The following is a 17,710-nucleotide window of genomic DNA, read 5'->3' on the forward strand; positions in this document are numbered from 1 at the left end:
ATAAGAAAAGAAGTGGAAATAAAGAATCATAAGAAAAGAAGTGGAAATAAAGAATCATAAGAAAAGAAGTGGAAATAAAGAATCATAAGAAAAGAAGTGGAAATAAAGAATCATAAGAAAAGAAGTGGAAATAAAGAATCATAAGAAAAGATGTGGAAATAAAGAATCATAAGAAAAGAAGTGGAAATAAAGAATCATAAGAAAAGAAGTGGAAATAAAGCATCATAAGAAAAGAAGTGGAAATAAAGAATCATAAGAAAAGAAGTGGAAATAAAGAATCATAAGAAAAGATGTGGAAATAAAGAATCATAAGAAAAGAAGTGGAAATAAAGAATCATAAGAAAAGAAGTGGAAATAAAGCATCATAAGAAAAGAAGTGGAAATAAAGAATCATAAGAAAAGAAGTGGAAATAAAGAATCATAAGAAAAGATGTGGAAATAAAGAATCATAAGAAAAGAAGTGGAAATAAAGTATCATAAGAAAAGAAGTGGAAATAAAGAATCATAAGAAAAGATGTGGAAATAAAGAATCATAAGAAAAGATGTGGAAATAAAGAATCATAAGAAAAGAAGTGGAAATAAAGAATCATAAGAAAAGATGTGGAAATAAAGAATCATAAGAAAGGAAGTGGAAATAAAGAATCATAAGAAAAGATGTGGAAATAAAGAATCATAAGAAAAGAAGTGGAAATAAAGAATCATAAGAAAAGATGTGGAAATAAAGAATCATAAGAAAAGATGTGGAAATAAAGAATAATAAGAAAAGATGTGGAAATAAAGAATCATAAGAAAAGAAGTGGAAATAAAGAATCATAAGAAAAGATGTGGAAATAAAGAATCATAAGAAAAGATGTGGAAATAAAGAATCATAAGAAAAGATGTGGAAATAAAGAATCATGAGAAAAGATGTGGAAATAAAGAATCATAAGAAAAGAAGTGGAAATAAAGAATCATAAGAAAAGATGTGGAAATAAAGAATCATAAGAAAAGAAGTGGAAATATAGAATCATAAGAAAAGATGTGGAAATAAAGAATCATAAGATGTGGAAATAAAGAATCATAAGATGTGGAAATAAAGAATCATAAGAAAAGATGTGGAAATAAAGAATCATAAGAAAAGATGTGGAAATAAAGAATCATAAGAAAAGATGTGGAAATAAAGAATCATAAGAAAAGATGTGGAAATAAAGAATCATAAGAAAAAAGATGTGGAAATAAAGAATCATAAGAAAAGAAGTGGAAATAAAGAATCATAAGAAAAGATGTGGAAATAAAGAATCATAAGAAAAGAAGTGGAAATAAGGAATCATAAGAAAAGATGTGGAAATAAAGAATCATAAGAAAAGATGTGGAAATAAAGAATCATAAGAAAAGATGTGGAAATAAAGAATCATAAGAAAAGAAGTGGAAATAAAGAATCATAAGAAAAGAAGTGGAAATAAAGAATCATAAGAAAAGATGTGGAAATAAAGAATCATAAAAAAAGATGTGGAAATAAAGAATCATAAGAAAAGATGTGGAAATAAAGAATCATAAGAAAAGAAGTGGAAATAAAGAATCATAAGAAAAGATGTGGAAATATAGAATCATAAGAAAAGATGTGGAAATAAAGAATCATAAGAAAAGAAGTGGAAATAAAGAATCATAAGAAAAGAAGTGGAAATATAGAATCATAAGAAAAGATGTGGAAATAAAGAATCATAAGATGTGGAAATAAAGAATCATAAGATGTGGAAATAAAGAATCATAAGAAAAGATGTGGAAATAAAGAATCATAAGAAAAGAAGTGGAAATAAAGAATCATAAGAAAAGAAGTGGAAATAAAGAATCATAAGAAAAGATGTGGAAATAAAGAATCATAAGAAAAGATGTGGAAATAAAGAATCATAAGAAAAGATGTGGAAATAAAGAATCATAAGAAAAGATGTGGAAATAAAGAATCATAAGAAAAGATGTGGAAATAAAGAATCATAAGAAAAGATGTGGAAATAAAGAATCATAAGAAAAGATGTGGAAATAAAGAATCATAAGAAAAGAAGTGGAAATAAAGAATCATAAGAAAAGATGTGGAAATAAAGAATCATAAGAAAAGATGTGGAAATAAAGAATCATAAGAAAAGATGTGGAAATAAAGAATCATAAGAAAAGAAGTGGAAATAAAGTATCATAAGAAAAGAAGTGGAAATAAAGAATCATAAGAAAAGAAGTGGAAATAAAGAATCATAAGAAAAGAAGTGGAAATAAAGAATCATAAGAAAAGATGTGGAAATAAAGAATCATAAGAAAAGAAGTGGAAATAAAGAATCATAAGAAAAGATGTGGAAATAAAGCATCATAAGAAAAGAAGTGGAAATAAAGAATCATAAGAAAAGATGTGGAAATAAAGAATCATTAGAAAAGATGTGGAAATAAAGAATCATAAGAAAAGAAGTGGAAATAAAGAATCATAAGAAAAGATGTGGAAATAAAGAATCATAAGAAAAGAAGTGGAAATAAAGAATCATAAGAAAAGAAGTGGAAATAAAGAATCATAAGAAAAGAAGTGGAAATAAAGAATCATAAGAAAAGATGTGGAAATAAAGAATCATAAGAAAAGATGTGGAAATAAGAAATCATAAGAAAAGAAGTGGAAATAAAGAATCATAAGAAAAGAAGTGGAAATAAAGAATCATAAGAAAAGAAGTGGAAATAAAGAATCATAAGAAAAGAAGTGGAAATAAAGAATCATAAGAAAAGAAGTGGAAATAAAGAATCATAAGAAAAGATGTGGAAATAAAGAATCATAAGAAAAGATGTGGAAATAAAGAATCATAAGAAAAGATGTGGAAATAAAGAATCATAAGAAAAGAAGTGGAAATAAAGAATCATAAGAAAAGAAGTGGAAATAAAGAATCATAAGAAAAGAAGTGGAAATAAAGAATCATAAGAAAAGAAGTGGAAATAAAGAATCATAAGAAAAGAAGTGGAAATAAAGAATCATAAGAAAAGAAGTGGAAATAAAGAATCATAAGAAAAGAAGTGGAAATAAAGCATCATAAGAAAAGAAGTGGAAATAAAGTATCATAAGAAAAGAAGTGGAAATAAAGAATCATAAGAAAAGAAGTGGAAATAAAGCATCATAAGAAAAGAAGTGGAAATAAAGTATCATAAGAAAAGAAGTGGAAATAAAGAATCATAAGTAAAGATGTGGAAATAAAGTATCATAAGAAAAGAAGTGGAAATAAAGAATCATAAGAAAAGAAGAGGAAATAAAGTATCATAAGAAAAGAAGTGGAAATAAAGAATCATAAGAAAAGAAGTGGAAATAAAGTATCATAAGAAAAGAAGTGGAAATAAAGAATCATAAGAAAAGATGTGGAAATAAAGAATCATAAGAAAAGAAGTGGAAATAAAGAATCATAAGAAAAGATGTGGAAATAAAGAATCATAAGAAAAGAAGTGGAAATAAAGAATCATAAGAAAAGAAGTGGAAATAAAGAATCATAAGAAAAGAAGTGGAAATAAAGAATCATAAGAAAAGAAGTGGAAATAAAGAATCATAAGAAAAGAAGTGGAAATAAAGAATCATAAGAAAAGATGTGGAAATAAAGAATCATAAGAAAAGATGTGGAAATAAAGAATCATAAGAAAAGAAGTGGAAATAAAGAATCATAAGAAAAGATGTGGAAATAAAGAATCATAAGAAAAGAAGTGGAAATAAAGAATCATAAGAAAAGAAGTGGAAATAAAGAATCATAAGAAAAGAAGTGGAAATAAAGAATCATAAGAAAAGAAGTGGAAATAAAGAATCATAAGAAAAGATGTGGAAATAAAGAATCATAAGAAAAGAAGTGGAAATAAAGAATCATAAGAAAAGAAGTGGAAATAAAGAACCATAAGAAAAGAAGTGGAAATAAAGAATCATAAGAAAAGAAGTGGAAATAAAGAATCATAAGAAAAGAAGTGGAAATAAAGAATCATAAGAAAAGATGTGGAAATAAAGAATCATAAGAAAAGAAGTGGAAATAAAGAATCATAAGAAAAGAAGTGGAAATAAAGCATCATAAGAAAAGAAGTGGAAATAAAGAATCATAAGAAAAGAAGTGGAAATAAAGAATCATAAGAAAAGATGTGGAAATAAAGAATCATAAGAAAAGAAGTGGAAATAAAGAATCATAAGAAAAGAAGTGGAAATAAAGCATCATAAGAAAAGAAGTGGAAATAAAGAATCATAAGAAAAGAAGTGGAAATAAAGAATCATAAGAAAAGATGTGGAAATAAAGAATCATAAGAAAAGAAGTGGAAATAAAGTATCATAAGAAAAGAAGTGGAAATAAAGAATCATAAGAAAAGATGTGGAAATAAAGAATCATAAGAAAAGATGTGGAAATAAAGAATCATAAGAAAAGAAGTGGAAATAAAGAATCATAAGAAAAGATGTGGAAATAAAGAATCATAAGAAAGGAAGTGGAAATAAAGAATCATAAGAAAAGATGTGGAAATAAAGAATCATAAGAAAAGAAGTGGAAATAAAGAATCATAAGAAAAGATGTGGAAATAAAGAATCATAAGAAAAGATGTGGAAATAAAGAATAATAAGAAAAGATGTGGAAATAAAGAATCATAAGAAAAGAAGTGGAAATAAAGAATCATAAGAAAAGATGTGGAAATAAAGAATCATAAGAAAAGATGTGGAAATAAAGAATCATAAGAAAAGATGTGGAAATAAAGAATCATGAGAAAAGATGTGGAAATAAAGAATCATAAGAAAAGAAGTGGAAATAAAGAATCATAAGAAAAGATGTGGAAATAAAGAATCATAAGAAAAGAAGTGGAAATATAGAATCATAAGAAAAGATGTGGAAATAAAGAATCATAAGATGTGGAAATAAAGAATCATAAGATGTGGAAATAAAGAATCATAAGAAAAGATGTGGAAATAAAGAATCATAAGAAAAGATGTGGAAATAAAGAATCATAAGAAAAGATGTGGAAATAAAGAATCATAAGAAAAGATGTGGAAATAAAGAATCATAAGAAAAGATGTGGAAATAAAGAATCATAAGAAAAGAAGTGGAAATAAAGAATCATAAGAAAAGAAGTGGAAATAAAGAATCATAAGAAAAGATGTGGAAATAAAGAATCATAAGAAAAGAAGTGGAAATAAGGAATCATAAGAAAAGATGTGGAAATAAAGAATCATAAGAAAAGATGTGGAAATAAAGAATCATAAGAAAAGATGTGGAAATAAAGAATCATAAGAAAAGAAGTGGAAATAAAGAATCATAAGAAAAGAAGTGGAAATAAAGAATCATAAGAAAAGATGTGGAAATAAAGAATCATAAGAAAAGATGTGGAAATAAAGAATCATAAGAAAAGATGTGGAAATAAAGAATCATAAGAAAAGAAGTGGAAATAAAGAATCATAAGAAAAGATGTGGAAATATAGAATCATAAGAAAAGATGTGGAAATAAAGAATCATAAGAAAAGAAGTGGAAATAAAGAATCATAAGAAAAGAAGTGGAAATATAGAATCATAAGAAAAGATGTGGAAATAAAGAATCATAAGATGTGGAAATAAAGAATCATAAGATGTGGAAATAAAGAATCATAAGAAAAGATGTGGAAATAAAGAATCATAAGAAAAGAAGTGGAAATAAAGAATCATAAGAAAAGAAGTGGAAATAAAGAATCATAAGAAAAGATGTGGAAATAAAGAATCATAAGAAAAGATGTGGAAATAAAGAATCATAAGAAAAGATGTGGAAATAAAGAATCATAAGAAAAGATGTGGAAATAAAGAATCATAAGAAAAGATGTGGAAATAAAGAATCATAAGAAAAGATGTGGAAATAAAGAATCATAAGAAAAGATGTGGAAATAAAGAATCATAAGAAAAGAAGTGGAAATAAAGAATCATAAGAAAAGATGTGGAAATAAAGAATCATAAGAAAAGATGTGGAAATAAAGAATCATAAGAAAAGATGTGGAAATAAAGAATCATAAGAAAAGAAGTGGAAATAAAGTATCATAAGAAAAGAAGTGGAAATAAAGAATCATAAGAAAAGAAGTGGAAATAAAGAATCATAAGAAAAGAAGTGGAAATAAAGAATCATAAGAAAAGATGTGGAAATAAAGAATCATAAGAAAAGAAGTGGAAATAAAGAATCATAAGAAAAGATGTGGAAATAAAGCATCATAAGAAAAGAAGTGGAAATAAAGAATCATAAGAAAAGATGTGGAAATAAAGAATCATTAGAAAAGATGTGGAAATAAAGAATCATAAGAAAAGAAGTGGAAATAAAGAATCATAAGAAAAGATGTGGAAATAAAGAATCATAAGAAAAGAAGTGGAAATAAAGAATCATAAGAAAAGAAGTGGAAATAAAGAATCATAAGAAAAGAAGTGGAAATAAAGAATCATAAGAAAAGATGTGGAAATAAAGAATCATAAGAAAAGATGTGGAAATAAGAAATCATAAGAAAAGAAGTGGAAATAAAGAATCATAAGAAAAGAAGTGGAAATAAAGAATCATAAGAAAAGAAGTGGAAATAAAGAATCATAAGAAAAGAAGTGGAAATAAAGAATCATAAGAAAAGAAGTGGAAATAAAGAATCATAAGAAAAGATGTGGAAATAAAGAATCATAAGAAAAGATGTGGAAATAAAGAATCATAAGAAAAGATGTGGAAATAAAGAATCATAAGAAAAGAAGTGGAAATAAAGAATCATAAGAAAAGAAGTGGAAATAAAGAATCATAAGAAAAGAAGTGGAAATAAAGAATCATAAGAAAAGAAGTGGAAATAAAGAATCATAAGAAAAGAAGTGGAAATAAAGAATCATAAGAAAAGAAGTGGAAATAAAGAATCATAAGAAAAGAAGTGGAAATAAAGCATCATAAGAAAAGAAGTGGAAATAAAGTATCATAAGAAAAGAAGTGGAAATAAAGCATCATAAGAAAAGAAGTGGAAATAAAGAATCATAAGAAAAGAAGTGGAAATAAAGTATCATAAGAAAAGAAGTGGAAATAAAGAATCATAAGAAAAGAAGTGGAAATAAAGCATCATAAGAAAAGAAGTGGAAATAAAGTATCATAAGAAAAGAAGTGGAAATAAAGAATCATAAGTAAAGATGTGGAAATAAAGTATCATAAGAAAAGAAGTGGAAATAAAGAATCATAAGAAAAGAAGAGGAAATAAAGTATCATAAGAAAAGAAGTGGAAATAAAGAATCATAAGAAAAGAAGTGGAAATAAAGTATCATAAGAAAAGACGTGGAAATAAAGAATCATAAGAAAAGATGTGGAAATAAAGAATCATAAGAAAAGAAGTGGAAATAAAGAATCATAAGAAAAGATGTGGAAATAAAGAATCATAAGAAAAGAAGTGGAAATAAAGAATCATAAGAAAAGAAGTGGAAATAAAGAATCATAAGAAAAGAAGTGGAAATAAAGAATCATAAGAAAAGAAGTGGAAATAAAGAATCATAAGAAAAGAAGTGGAAATAAAGAATCATAAGAAAAGATGTGGAAATAAAGAATCATAAGAAAAGATGTGGAAATAAAGAATCATAAGAAAAGAAGTGGAAATAAAGAATCATAAGAAAAGATGTGGAAATAAAGAATCATAAGAAAAGAAGTGGAAATAAAGAATCATAAGAAAAGAAGTGGAAATAAAGAATCATAAGAAAAGAAGTGGAAATAAAGAATCATAAGAAAAGAAGTGGAAATAAAGAATCATAAGAAAAGATGTGGAAATAAAGAATCATAAGAAAAGAAGTGGAAATAAAGAATCATAAGAAAAGAAGTGGAAATAAAGAATCATAAGAAAAGAAGTGGAAATAAAGAATCATAAGAAAAGAAGTGGAAATAAAGAATCATAAGAAAAGAAGTGGAAATAAAGAATCATAAGAAAAGATGTGGAAATAAAGAATCATAAGAAAAGAAGTGGAAATAAAGAATCATAAGAAAAGAAGTGGAAATAAAGCATCATAAGAAAAGAAGTGGAAATAAAGAATCATAAGAAAAGAAGTGGAAATAAAGAATCATAAGAAAAGATGTGGAAATAAAGAATCATAAGAAAAGAAGTGGAAATAAAGAATCATAAGAAAAGAAGTGGAAATAAAGCATCATAAGAAAAGAAGTGGAAATAAAGAATCATAAGAAAAGAAGTGGAAATAAAGAATCATAAGAAAAGATGTGGAAATAAAGAATCATAAGAAAAGAAGTGGAAATAAAGTATCATAAGAAAAGAAGTGGAAATAAAGAATCATAAGAAAAGATGTGGAAATAAAGAATCATAAGAAAAGATGTGGAAATAAAGAATCATAAGAAAAGAAGTGGAAATAAAGAATCATAAGAAAAGATGTGGAAATAAAGAATCATAAGAAAGGAAGTGGAAATAAAGAATCATAAGAAAAGATGTGGAAATAAAGAATCATAAGAAAAGAAGTGGAAATAAAGAATCATAAGAAAAGATGTGGAAATAAAGAATCATAAGAAAAGATGTGGAAATAAAGAATAATAAGAAAAGATGTGGAAATAAAGAATCATAAGAAAAGAAGTGGAAATAAAGAATCATAAGAAAAGATGTGGAAATAAAGAATCATAAGAAAAGATGTGGAAATAAAGAATCATAAGAAAAGATGTGGAAATAAAGAATCATGAGAAAAGATGTGGAAATAAAGAATCATAAGAAAAGAAGTGGAAATAAAGAATCATAAGAAAAGATGTGGAAATAAAGAATCATAAGAAAAGATGTGGAAATAAAGAATCATAAGAAAAGAAGTGGAAATATAGAATCATAAGAAAAGATGTGGAAATAAAGAATCATAAGATGTGGAAATAAAGAATCATAAGATGTGGAAATAAAGAATCATAAGAAAAGATGTGGAAATAAAGAATCATAAGAAAAGATGTGGAAATAAAGAATCATAAGAAAAGATGTGGAAATAAAGAATCATAAGAAAAGATGTGGAAATAAAGAATCATAAGAAAAAAGATGTGGAAATAAAGAATCATAAGAAAAAAGATGTGGAAATAAAGAATCATAAGAAAAGAAGTGGAAATAAAGAATCATAAGAAAAGATGTGGAAATAAAGAATCATAAGAAAAGAAGTGGAAATAAGGAATCATAAGAAAAGATGTGGAAATAAAGAATCATAAGAAAAGATGTGGAAATAAAGAATCATAAGAAAAGATGTGGAAATAAAGAATCATAAGAAAAGAAGTGGAAATAAAGAATCATAAGAAAAGAAGTGGAAATAAAGAATCATAAGAAAAGATGTGGAAATAAAGAATCATAAGAAAAGATGTGGAAATAAAGAATCATAAGAAAAGATGTGGAAATAAAGAATCATAAGAAAAGAAGTGGAAATAAAGAATCATAAGAAAAGATGTGGAAATATAGAATCATAAGAAAAGATGTGGAAATAAAGAATCATAAGAAAAGAAGTGGAAATAAAGAATCATAAGAAAAGAAGTGGAAATATAGAATCATAAGAAAAGATGTGGAAATAAAGAATCATAAGATGTGGAAATAAAGAATCATAAGATGTGGAAATAAAGAATCATAAGAAAAGATGTGGAAATAAAGAATCATAAGAAAAGATGTGGAAATAAATAATCACAAGAAAAGATGTGAAAATAAAGATTTAGTTATAAAATAGTGCAGTCAAAATGTTTGCTTATGCATATGTTAGTGCTGGGTTTGTATATAAGAATACACATTCCTCAGTTATTGTAGTCTTTTGAAAATACAACCCAAAAGTAATGTCTATTTTTCAATTAAAAATAAAAAAACCAACAACTAAGTAACACAGGCAAGTCCATATTCAAACTCCACATAACTTTTACAACTGGGAAAGTTGTAAATCTTTGTAATCTTTTTTCTTTACTTTTCATTTAGAGTTATATTTATACATCTATTTTTTTTTCCAAATGCATACTAATTATCCAAGAAAAAGGTTTATTATTTAGCGAGAGGACAGAAAAACTCATCTTTACTTTCAGGATTGTCAAGTCTAAAGAAATGCAGTGTTAAGACTACAGTTTAAACAATAAACATCTGAAAAGTATTGGAAAAACTGACAAGCATAAAAAGTAAAACTGTTCAATTCATCCAACTGACTTTGGACTTCCGCATTAAGTATCAATCATGTTTGGAATTCTAAACTTGTAGTTTTCTTCAAATAACTTCAGACGAATGGCTTATAAAGAGTTATTTGCTTTGCGGTGAAAATAGATTGACTGTTGTAGTACTAAGTGAAACTCTTCTTGAGGTTGAAAGTTCAATCCTCATTGTGGGCTATACTAAGAATACAATTGCAATTACTTAAGATTTCTATCCAATCATGGCTGACAGAATGAGCTTGCTACTCCTGTGAATTGAATAAAGGGCTCTTTTCAAAATTCTTTGCAGATTCCAGAGTTGGACAAGCTACACCTGAAGAAGGTCTGAGGTTACATCAGCCGACTTGTGAGAACAACACTTAAGATTTATTATTACATTTTCACCCCAAACAACGCACATTGCCACTTTGGTGTAGGGGGCTACTATCAGGGGTAACATCTACTGAGGTACTTTGTAGGGATTTGGGCAGCAAGGTGTCTGTTCACGTTACACTTGAACTTCTGCACGTCAGTACAGTTGGGGAAGCAGGGACCCGGAATGGAATTCCAAAGTCTAGTGGTTCTGAGGAAGAAACTACTGGAATAGAAAGATCTTTTACATCTAGGGATCTCTACTGTGTGGGGGCGAGATTTAGCTTCCTGTCGGGTTTGTCGAGGATGTTTACGTCGTGGGGGCACAAGTGCTTGCAGTTCGTCAGAGCATTCTCCATTAAAACACTTGTAGAACAGGTAGAGGGATGCAGCATTTCGTCGATGGGACAGAGGCTGAAGTTTAGATGCCAGATTGGCGACTCACTTTTGAACCTTGTCTACAAGCGAGAGACTAGTAGGGGATGCACCAGTCCCAATATGACAGCAATATTCCATACATGGGCAAATGGTGGCCTTATAGAGGTACAGGATACTTTCGGGTGTTAGTAATTTTCTTTGCAGCAGCCCTGGCAATGCTTTCAATGTAATTGTTCCAACTCATGTTTCCTGTGAACGTTAGGCCAAGGAGTTTGAAAGATGTACTCTCAGATAAAGTGTCGTTGGCCATTGCTATAGGTGGTAGAGAAGGTTTCTTGTTTTTATTGAATGAAACCAGTTTAGTCTTGGCGGCATTGAACGTGACCATCCATTTTTGTCCCCATTCCACTACAGATCGGAGGTCATCCTCTAGTGTTTCTGCCATTTCTTTAGATATGTGTTCATTTATTTTCCTGTCATACCTGTTATAGAGTGTGGTGTCATCAGCATATATACCCATCTCAGAGGCAATTTTGTCGGGGAGGTCATTTATGAATATTAGGAACAACAGAGGTCCAAGGACAGACCCTTGGGGCACTCCCGCATTTATATCATATTGTTTAGATGTACGACCGTCAAGGACAACCTGGATTTTTCTCTTATCTAAGAAGGATTTAATTATGTTTAGTATTCTGCCAGTGATACCGTATGATCTAATTTTCCTGAGGAGACCCTCATGCCATACCCTGTCAAAAGCCTTAGATATATCTAGAGCTACCGCTCTGCCCTCCCTAGCTTTGTCCCTAGCTTTGTCCAGTGAGTGGTATATACGTTCAGAGATTACAGTGAGGATGTCTGCTGTGGAACGGGCTTGTCTAAATTCATATTGTTGGTCAATCAGAAGTTTAGCATCTGTACGGTGATGGACTAGAGCATGGTTAATTAAGGTCTCAAATATTTTGGAAAAAAGTGGGAGGAGGCTAATGGGGCGATAATTTAATGGGTCTGTTCTTTCTCCAGAATTCTTGAATACTGGTACCACAGAAGCAGTTTTCCAACAGCCCAGAAAGCAAGATTCATTAAGGCATTTGTTGTATAGTTTGGAGAGAACTGGAGTTATGATGACAGTAGTTCAAATAATCAAAATTATTGATCTTTTTTATTAAACTAGAATTATGTGCCCTACCAGCCCAAATTCTAATTTATATATATTGAATTGTTTTTAATGCCAATAAGTAGTTAAAGCAAATTAAATTGTTTTTGGACTCTTCAAATAATTTCTAACTCTATTGATAAAGTTTACCTATTCACTAATTTATTTTTTATAATTGCTTATGTTTGAATTCATATCTTGACAGTTGACACAAATCATAAATCTTTGACATCACGTTAAAGCTATAATTATTTTGTTAACGTAATGTTTTAAATTCTATTTGTGAGAAAGTTTTAAAAATTCAATCAATAGAATCTCAGACTGAAAAGCTCAAAGTTTTGGTTTCTAGTCATAGCATCTGCTTGATTTGTTGGTAATTAATTATTTAATATTAATGCAATATTTTCCATTTCTAAAACTAATAAAGATCTGATATTTCGAAATGCAAGAAATGTCGCAATGCATTTATGACTTTAAACAAATTGTAACAGACAGACAAAATCTATATTTATATAAGATTATATCACATGTATAAAAAAAAAAATCAAACAATATTATTTGTGTGATAAGTACTTTCGTTAAATTAAAAAAAAAAAAATCATTTTAACTTCTGCTTTCTGTTTAGCAGAAATCATATTAGTGTATACCAAAAGTATAATAAAAAAAATCCTGGAATTCTTAATTTTGATTTAATAAAGTATCTATACTATAAAATTACCATCTAAAATAATTCACAAACATAAGATATGAAAAAAAAGACCAGTTAACATTGTTATATTTTCAATTATAAGGAAATTTGAAACCATTACATGAACATTAATCAGAAGATACTTTTCCTTGGTATACACTGACATGACTTTTGCTAATCAGAAAGAGGAGGTAAAAATAACGTTTTTTTTAATTTAACCAATATTTTGGAGAAAATAAAAAAAACAGGCTGCCTTTTTGGGTTTTTTCTCAAGTTAATGTTCCTATTTACAATGCCTCCCCACGGGACAGAGTTAGACACCAGGGTCGTTTTTTAACGTGGAGAAAAGGAACCAAAATAAAAATTGTCTCAGTCGTGAAGGATTTCTCCTCCACTGACAGAGAACAAGAAATTGAAGTGCAGCATCTGAAGAACAGATACTACACTTTGATCTTGTCCCGAAGGCCAAGTTAATGTTAACTGAAGAAAAAGTTAGAGCAAAAAATTTTAAAGTGCTTTCTTTTGATGATTTTTTTGTTCAAACTTTTTAAAATACAAACACACTGAAAAAATATATAATTGCATACTTACTTGTATTGATGATGTCTTTGTGAGAAATAAGATCGTCAAGTTTTTTGGGACGGTATTTTTCAATCCTAAAAGAAAAGAAAATAATGAAAGAATTTTTTTCATATTTACTGACATTAACGTTTATTTATAAACATCAAATAAACTGATACTTAATCTTAAACAAATTTTATATGAAAATATGGTTCTTGTCCAGAATTCCCCAGTGTCAGTCAACTTAAAATGGTTTGGACTTCAAAACCCTTATGAAAACATTCATCCATTTTATCTTTTACTTTTAATAATAGTTATTCCAAAATCCCAAATCAAAATTTTGTTTTCATTATCTATATATCTATAAAAGTGAAAGTGTGTGTCTGTGTGTGTACATTTCCCTACACAATAGCTGTCAATTTTCAGTCTACAGACTCGAAATTTGATATACAGGGTACTGAGATTTGGAAAAATCTTTTTAATCCGTTTTCGGCCAGAAATTTGACTGTTAAGGGGTCCAAGTTCCACGATTTGACAATTGAGAACTCGACCAAACTCTTCTGCCAATTTTGGGTCTAAATACTTGAAATTTTAGATATAGGTTCCTTGGACATGGATCTAACTTAATAACTTGATTTGAGCCCAAAACAATGAATGTTAAGGGGTCAAAGTTTTAAAAAATTTGACCGCTTCGGTCTCTACCAAATTACTCAGACAATATCTGGTATAAACATTTGAAATTTTATATAAAGGGATATTCAGAGATAGGGCAAGCTTTTTAATTGGTTTGGGTCGAAAATTTGAGTTACCAATATATAAATGTATGTATGTATGTATGTATGTAAAAAACTTTCGACAGAGGCGACGGATTTTTACAAGATCAGTATCGTTTTGAAATTCAACCTTTCAGACGACAAATATCAAAAAATTGGTTAAAAATATTAGTATCTTCACCTTCAACTGGGCACTTTTCTACGGGGGGGGGGGGGGAGAGGCTTTTTTCGCTGATATTTTCGAAAGTCATCCTCTCCTTTCAATTGTCTAGCCTTAATTTAAACCTATGTCACTTCCAGTTTGGCGTTCAAATCCAGTTTGTTCTATAGAAACGTTTTTTTGCTTAGAGATGTTGGCAACCTTCATGTAGTCCTTCCTATAAGTACTGGATGTCTTTTTAGAATGAATTGTAACTTTAAATATAGCAGAGAAATGAATGCCATCAATAATTGGTGCTGGTGCAGTGGATTTAAAATAAATGCATTTCAGGTAATAACATTTTTATATACTTATGTCTCATGTCAAAATTAGTATAATAAATAATTGGTGCTGGTGCAGTGGATTTAAAATAAATGCATTTCAGGTAATAACATTTTTATATACTTATGTCTCATGTCAAAATTAGTATAAGTTTCAAAAATTATGAAAAATGATCCTTTTTACAACTACCAGTCTGACATTTTGTATTTTGAATGGATTTTAATTGAAAGTAAGGAAGTCAGTTTGTCTTTGGTTGCAAGGAACTGTTCCACATTAAGACATACAATAAAAATAATTTGATAAATTTTATTTTTACTTGTAAATATTTTGCTACTGGATCATTTTTTGTAATTTATACTTATTTCATAGTTTCAACATGACACGCAAGTACATAACCATGTTTTTATCTGAAACATATTCGTTTTGAATTCAACTTCTCTGCAGAAGCACCCAATAATCATTTGATTCATGAAATGAATGAATAATGCTCAACAGCAACAGCAGTTAACTTGTGCCAGCTGTGAATGTTAGCCTTCGGGCCACGATCAAAGTGCAGTATCTGTTCTTCAGATGCTACACTTCAATTTCTTGTTCTCTGTCAGCAGAGGAGAAATACTTCACGACTGAGGCAATTTTTATTTTGGTTCCTTTTCTCCACGTTAAAAAACGACCCTGGTGTCTAACTCTATCCCGTGGGAAGGCATTGTAAATAGGAACTATAACAAGTCAACCATTGTCATCATCACCATCCCCCTCAAATTCAACCTTATTTGACAATGGTAGAAGTGTTAGCAACGAATGTAGTAGCATCAAAACTTTACCATCTGGATTTCTGGTTCCAGGCACAGTCAATCATGGCAGATAATTTTGGCATCAAGCAGTATAGGGTTGCAACATTATGTTGCAACTATTATACAGAAAACGGCACCTGGAGCCGTCATCCTCTATGTGACAAGAAAAGATGTGTTAAGTGTGGAACCACAAATCAATGGAACGAATGTGCCAACGTTGCTTCTGCACCACTCCTCCCCACGTTCTACGTCACACCTCCTTCAACTCTGCATGTAATCACTGAGTCTTGCTGCTTTCGGTGTTGCAGTTTAACGAATAACTGCGACTAACGAGGAGGACTTGATGCAGAATAAACAACCCTAAGACACAATCTTCATGAGCTCTATGCCACAGTTAATTTAAACCTTTGCCACTTCTGGTTTGGCGATGGACAGCAAAGACGTCACTTTTTTTTCACATTCTTTTCCTCCTTTGCGGTACGGGTTCGAGCCTGCCTGCCTGCCTAATACCACGCCTTTTTTTTTTTTTTTTGCTCAACGCACACCTCCAAACACCCGGGCAACGCCAAACACCAAGGCTAATCTTAATAATAAAGCAAAAAATAAATTGCAACTTAAACAAAGTGAAAATACACAAAAAAGAAATAATATAAAAATAAATAATATAAAAATAAATAAAATATAATATAAAAATAAATAAAATAAAATATAAAAATAAATAAAATATAATATAAAAATAAATAAAATATAATATAAAAATAAAATAATATTGATTATTGACATCAGTTCTACATTATTAAGTTTAAAAACTAGATTTTTAAAACAAAATTAATTTTCAATTTCTGCAAAACTACTCACATTTACAAAAGTCCCTATATACACATTTGAACTAAAATCGAACACATACCTGATGAAGGTATATTTCCCTGAAATATTATATAACACAGAACTTCAATATGATCATACTGATGCAATTAGAACACAATGCACGTATAAAATAAGAAAAAAAAATACATATTGTATTAATAAAGGTGAATCTGCATAGCTTCTCCCACCATTATATTTGTTTCAGTTTGTGTCTTATCTATTACACCTTTGCATTGTATCGCCTTCTATAAATTCATTCTATATTTATATTTTATAAAAAAATTTTTTTAAATGTCAGATGATCCCCCAGCAGTACAGAGTTGGTGAGATTTTTCTCAAACTTAAATTGATATTTGATTGTATTTTTTTCTTTTTATCCTTGCGGCATGTTCTTTGCACTAAAAATGTAATTTGCTGCAGTTTTCAAAAAATACTTATTCCAACCAGATAATTCTGTGTCAAATCACCCAGTCCATATTACCCATACCTTCAGATTTTCTTCAAATTTTACCCAATAACTGGTATCATAAAAACTAGACAAACCTGAAAATTTGAGTTTGTAACTTGTTTCCAAAATATTGTATTTTTTAAGATATAAAGTATGCCATGAAAGAGTATGAAATCGCAACATTAGAAAATTACAGATTTTTTGCATAACATGAATTCTAAAAAAAGTTAACATATTAAAAATCAATATAGGACAGGTTTCTTTTTTGCATATCCCCCCCCCCCCAAAAAAAAAACTCACACTTAGAATCACTAAAAGTTAACTGCTTTTTGAATTATTGTACAAGTTTGTCTAAATTTGGATATTGGAAAATGAAAAAAAAATTTTTTCTGTATGTTCTACACAGTTTGAATTTTCTCTCACTCCAAAGCGAAATCTTGTTCTTTTTCCATTAGCTCACAATTTAACTTGGAAAACGGACATTTTGTTTTTTGTTGAGATGTGTCACGACTAATAGTCTTACTGTTTCCACTGGAGGATAAGTAAACCCAAATTTATTACCCAACTCATCTTTCTATAATTAATTTAATGCATATATAGAAAATTATAAGTTATTTATAAGGTACATCATAGCATTCATATTATTTGAATTATTCAAACTACTGATCTCATTTTAAGTGTTATTTGAACGGTAGTCTGAAGAATATAAATAATTAATCCTCGTCTCAAAAATTAAGAAACGTTGCATCATAGAATGGATTCGAAACATCAAATCAATAGTTCACAAATGAAGTTTTGCAAATGCAATTGCTTTAATCATAATCTTTATTATAAATCTCCAAGTTCTTCTAATTGCTGTAGAAAGTGCCTGTATAATAGCAGATATGTTTTTTATAGGGTTATAGCATTTATCTTTCAAAGACAAATTAGTTCTGCCTATGGAGCATTTGGTGAACTAATAAAGCGCATCTTCAAAAATAAAAATCTCTCGATAAAACCTAAACTCATGGTATACCACGTAATCGTTATTCCTATGCTTTTGTGTGGGTGTGAGACCTGAACTGTGTATTGGCGTGACCTTAATAAACTAGAAAAATTCCACCAGCAAA

General features: G+C 28.7%; 1 protein-coding gene across 1 annotated transcript in view; it reads right to left on the bottom strand.

Annotated features, from left to right (window-relative positions):
- The window catches only part of LOC145292369 (replication factor C subunit 5-like), a 72,468-nt gene that overhangs the window by 38,453 nt on the left and 16,305 nt on the right, over positions 1–17,710 (bottom strand). Inside the window, exon 2 of the mRNA XM_080138702.1 lies at positions 13,272–13,336. Coding sequence (XP_079994828.1) covers positions 13,272–13,336 — 65 coding nt within the window. The remainder of the gene's footprint in view (positions 1–13,271; positions 13,337–17,710) is intronic.

Source organism: Euprymna scolopes, chromosome 2 (assembly GCF_053919585.1).
Source record: "Euprymna scolopes isolate OS-2025 chromosome 2, ASM5391958v1, whole genome shotgun sequence".
Lineage (NCBI taxonomy): Eukaryota > Metazoa > Mollusca > Cephalopoda > Sepiida > Sepiolidae > Euprymna > Euprymna scolopes.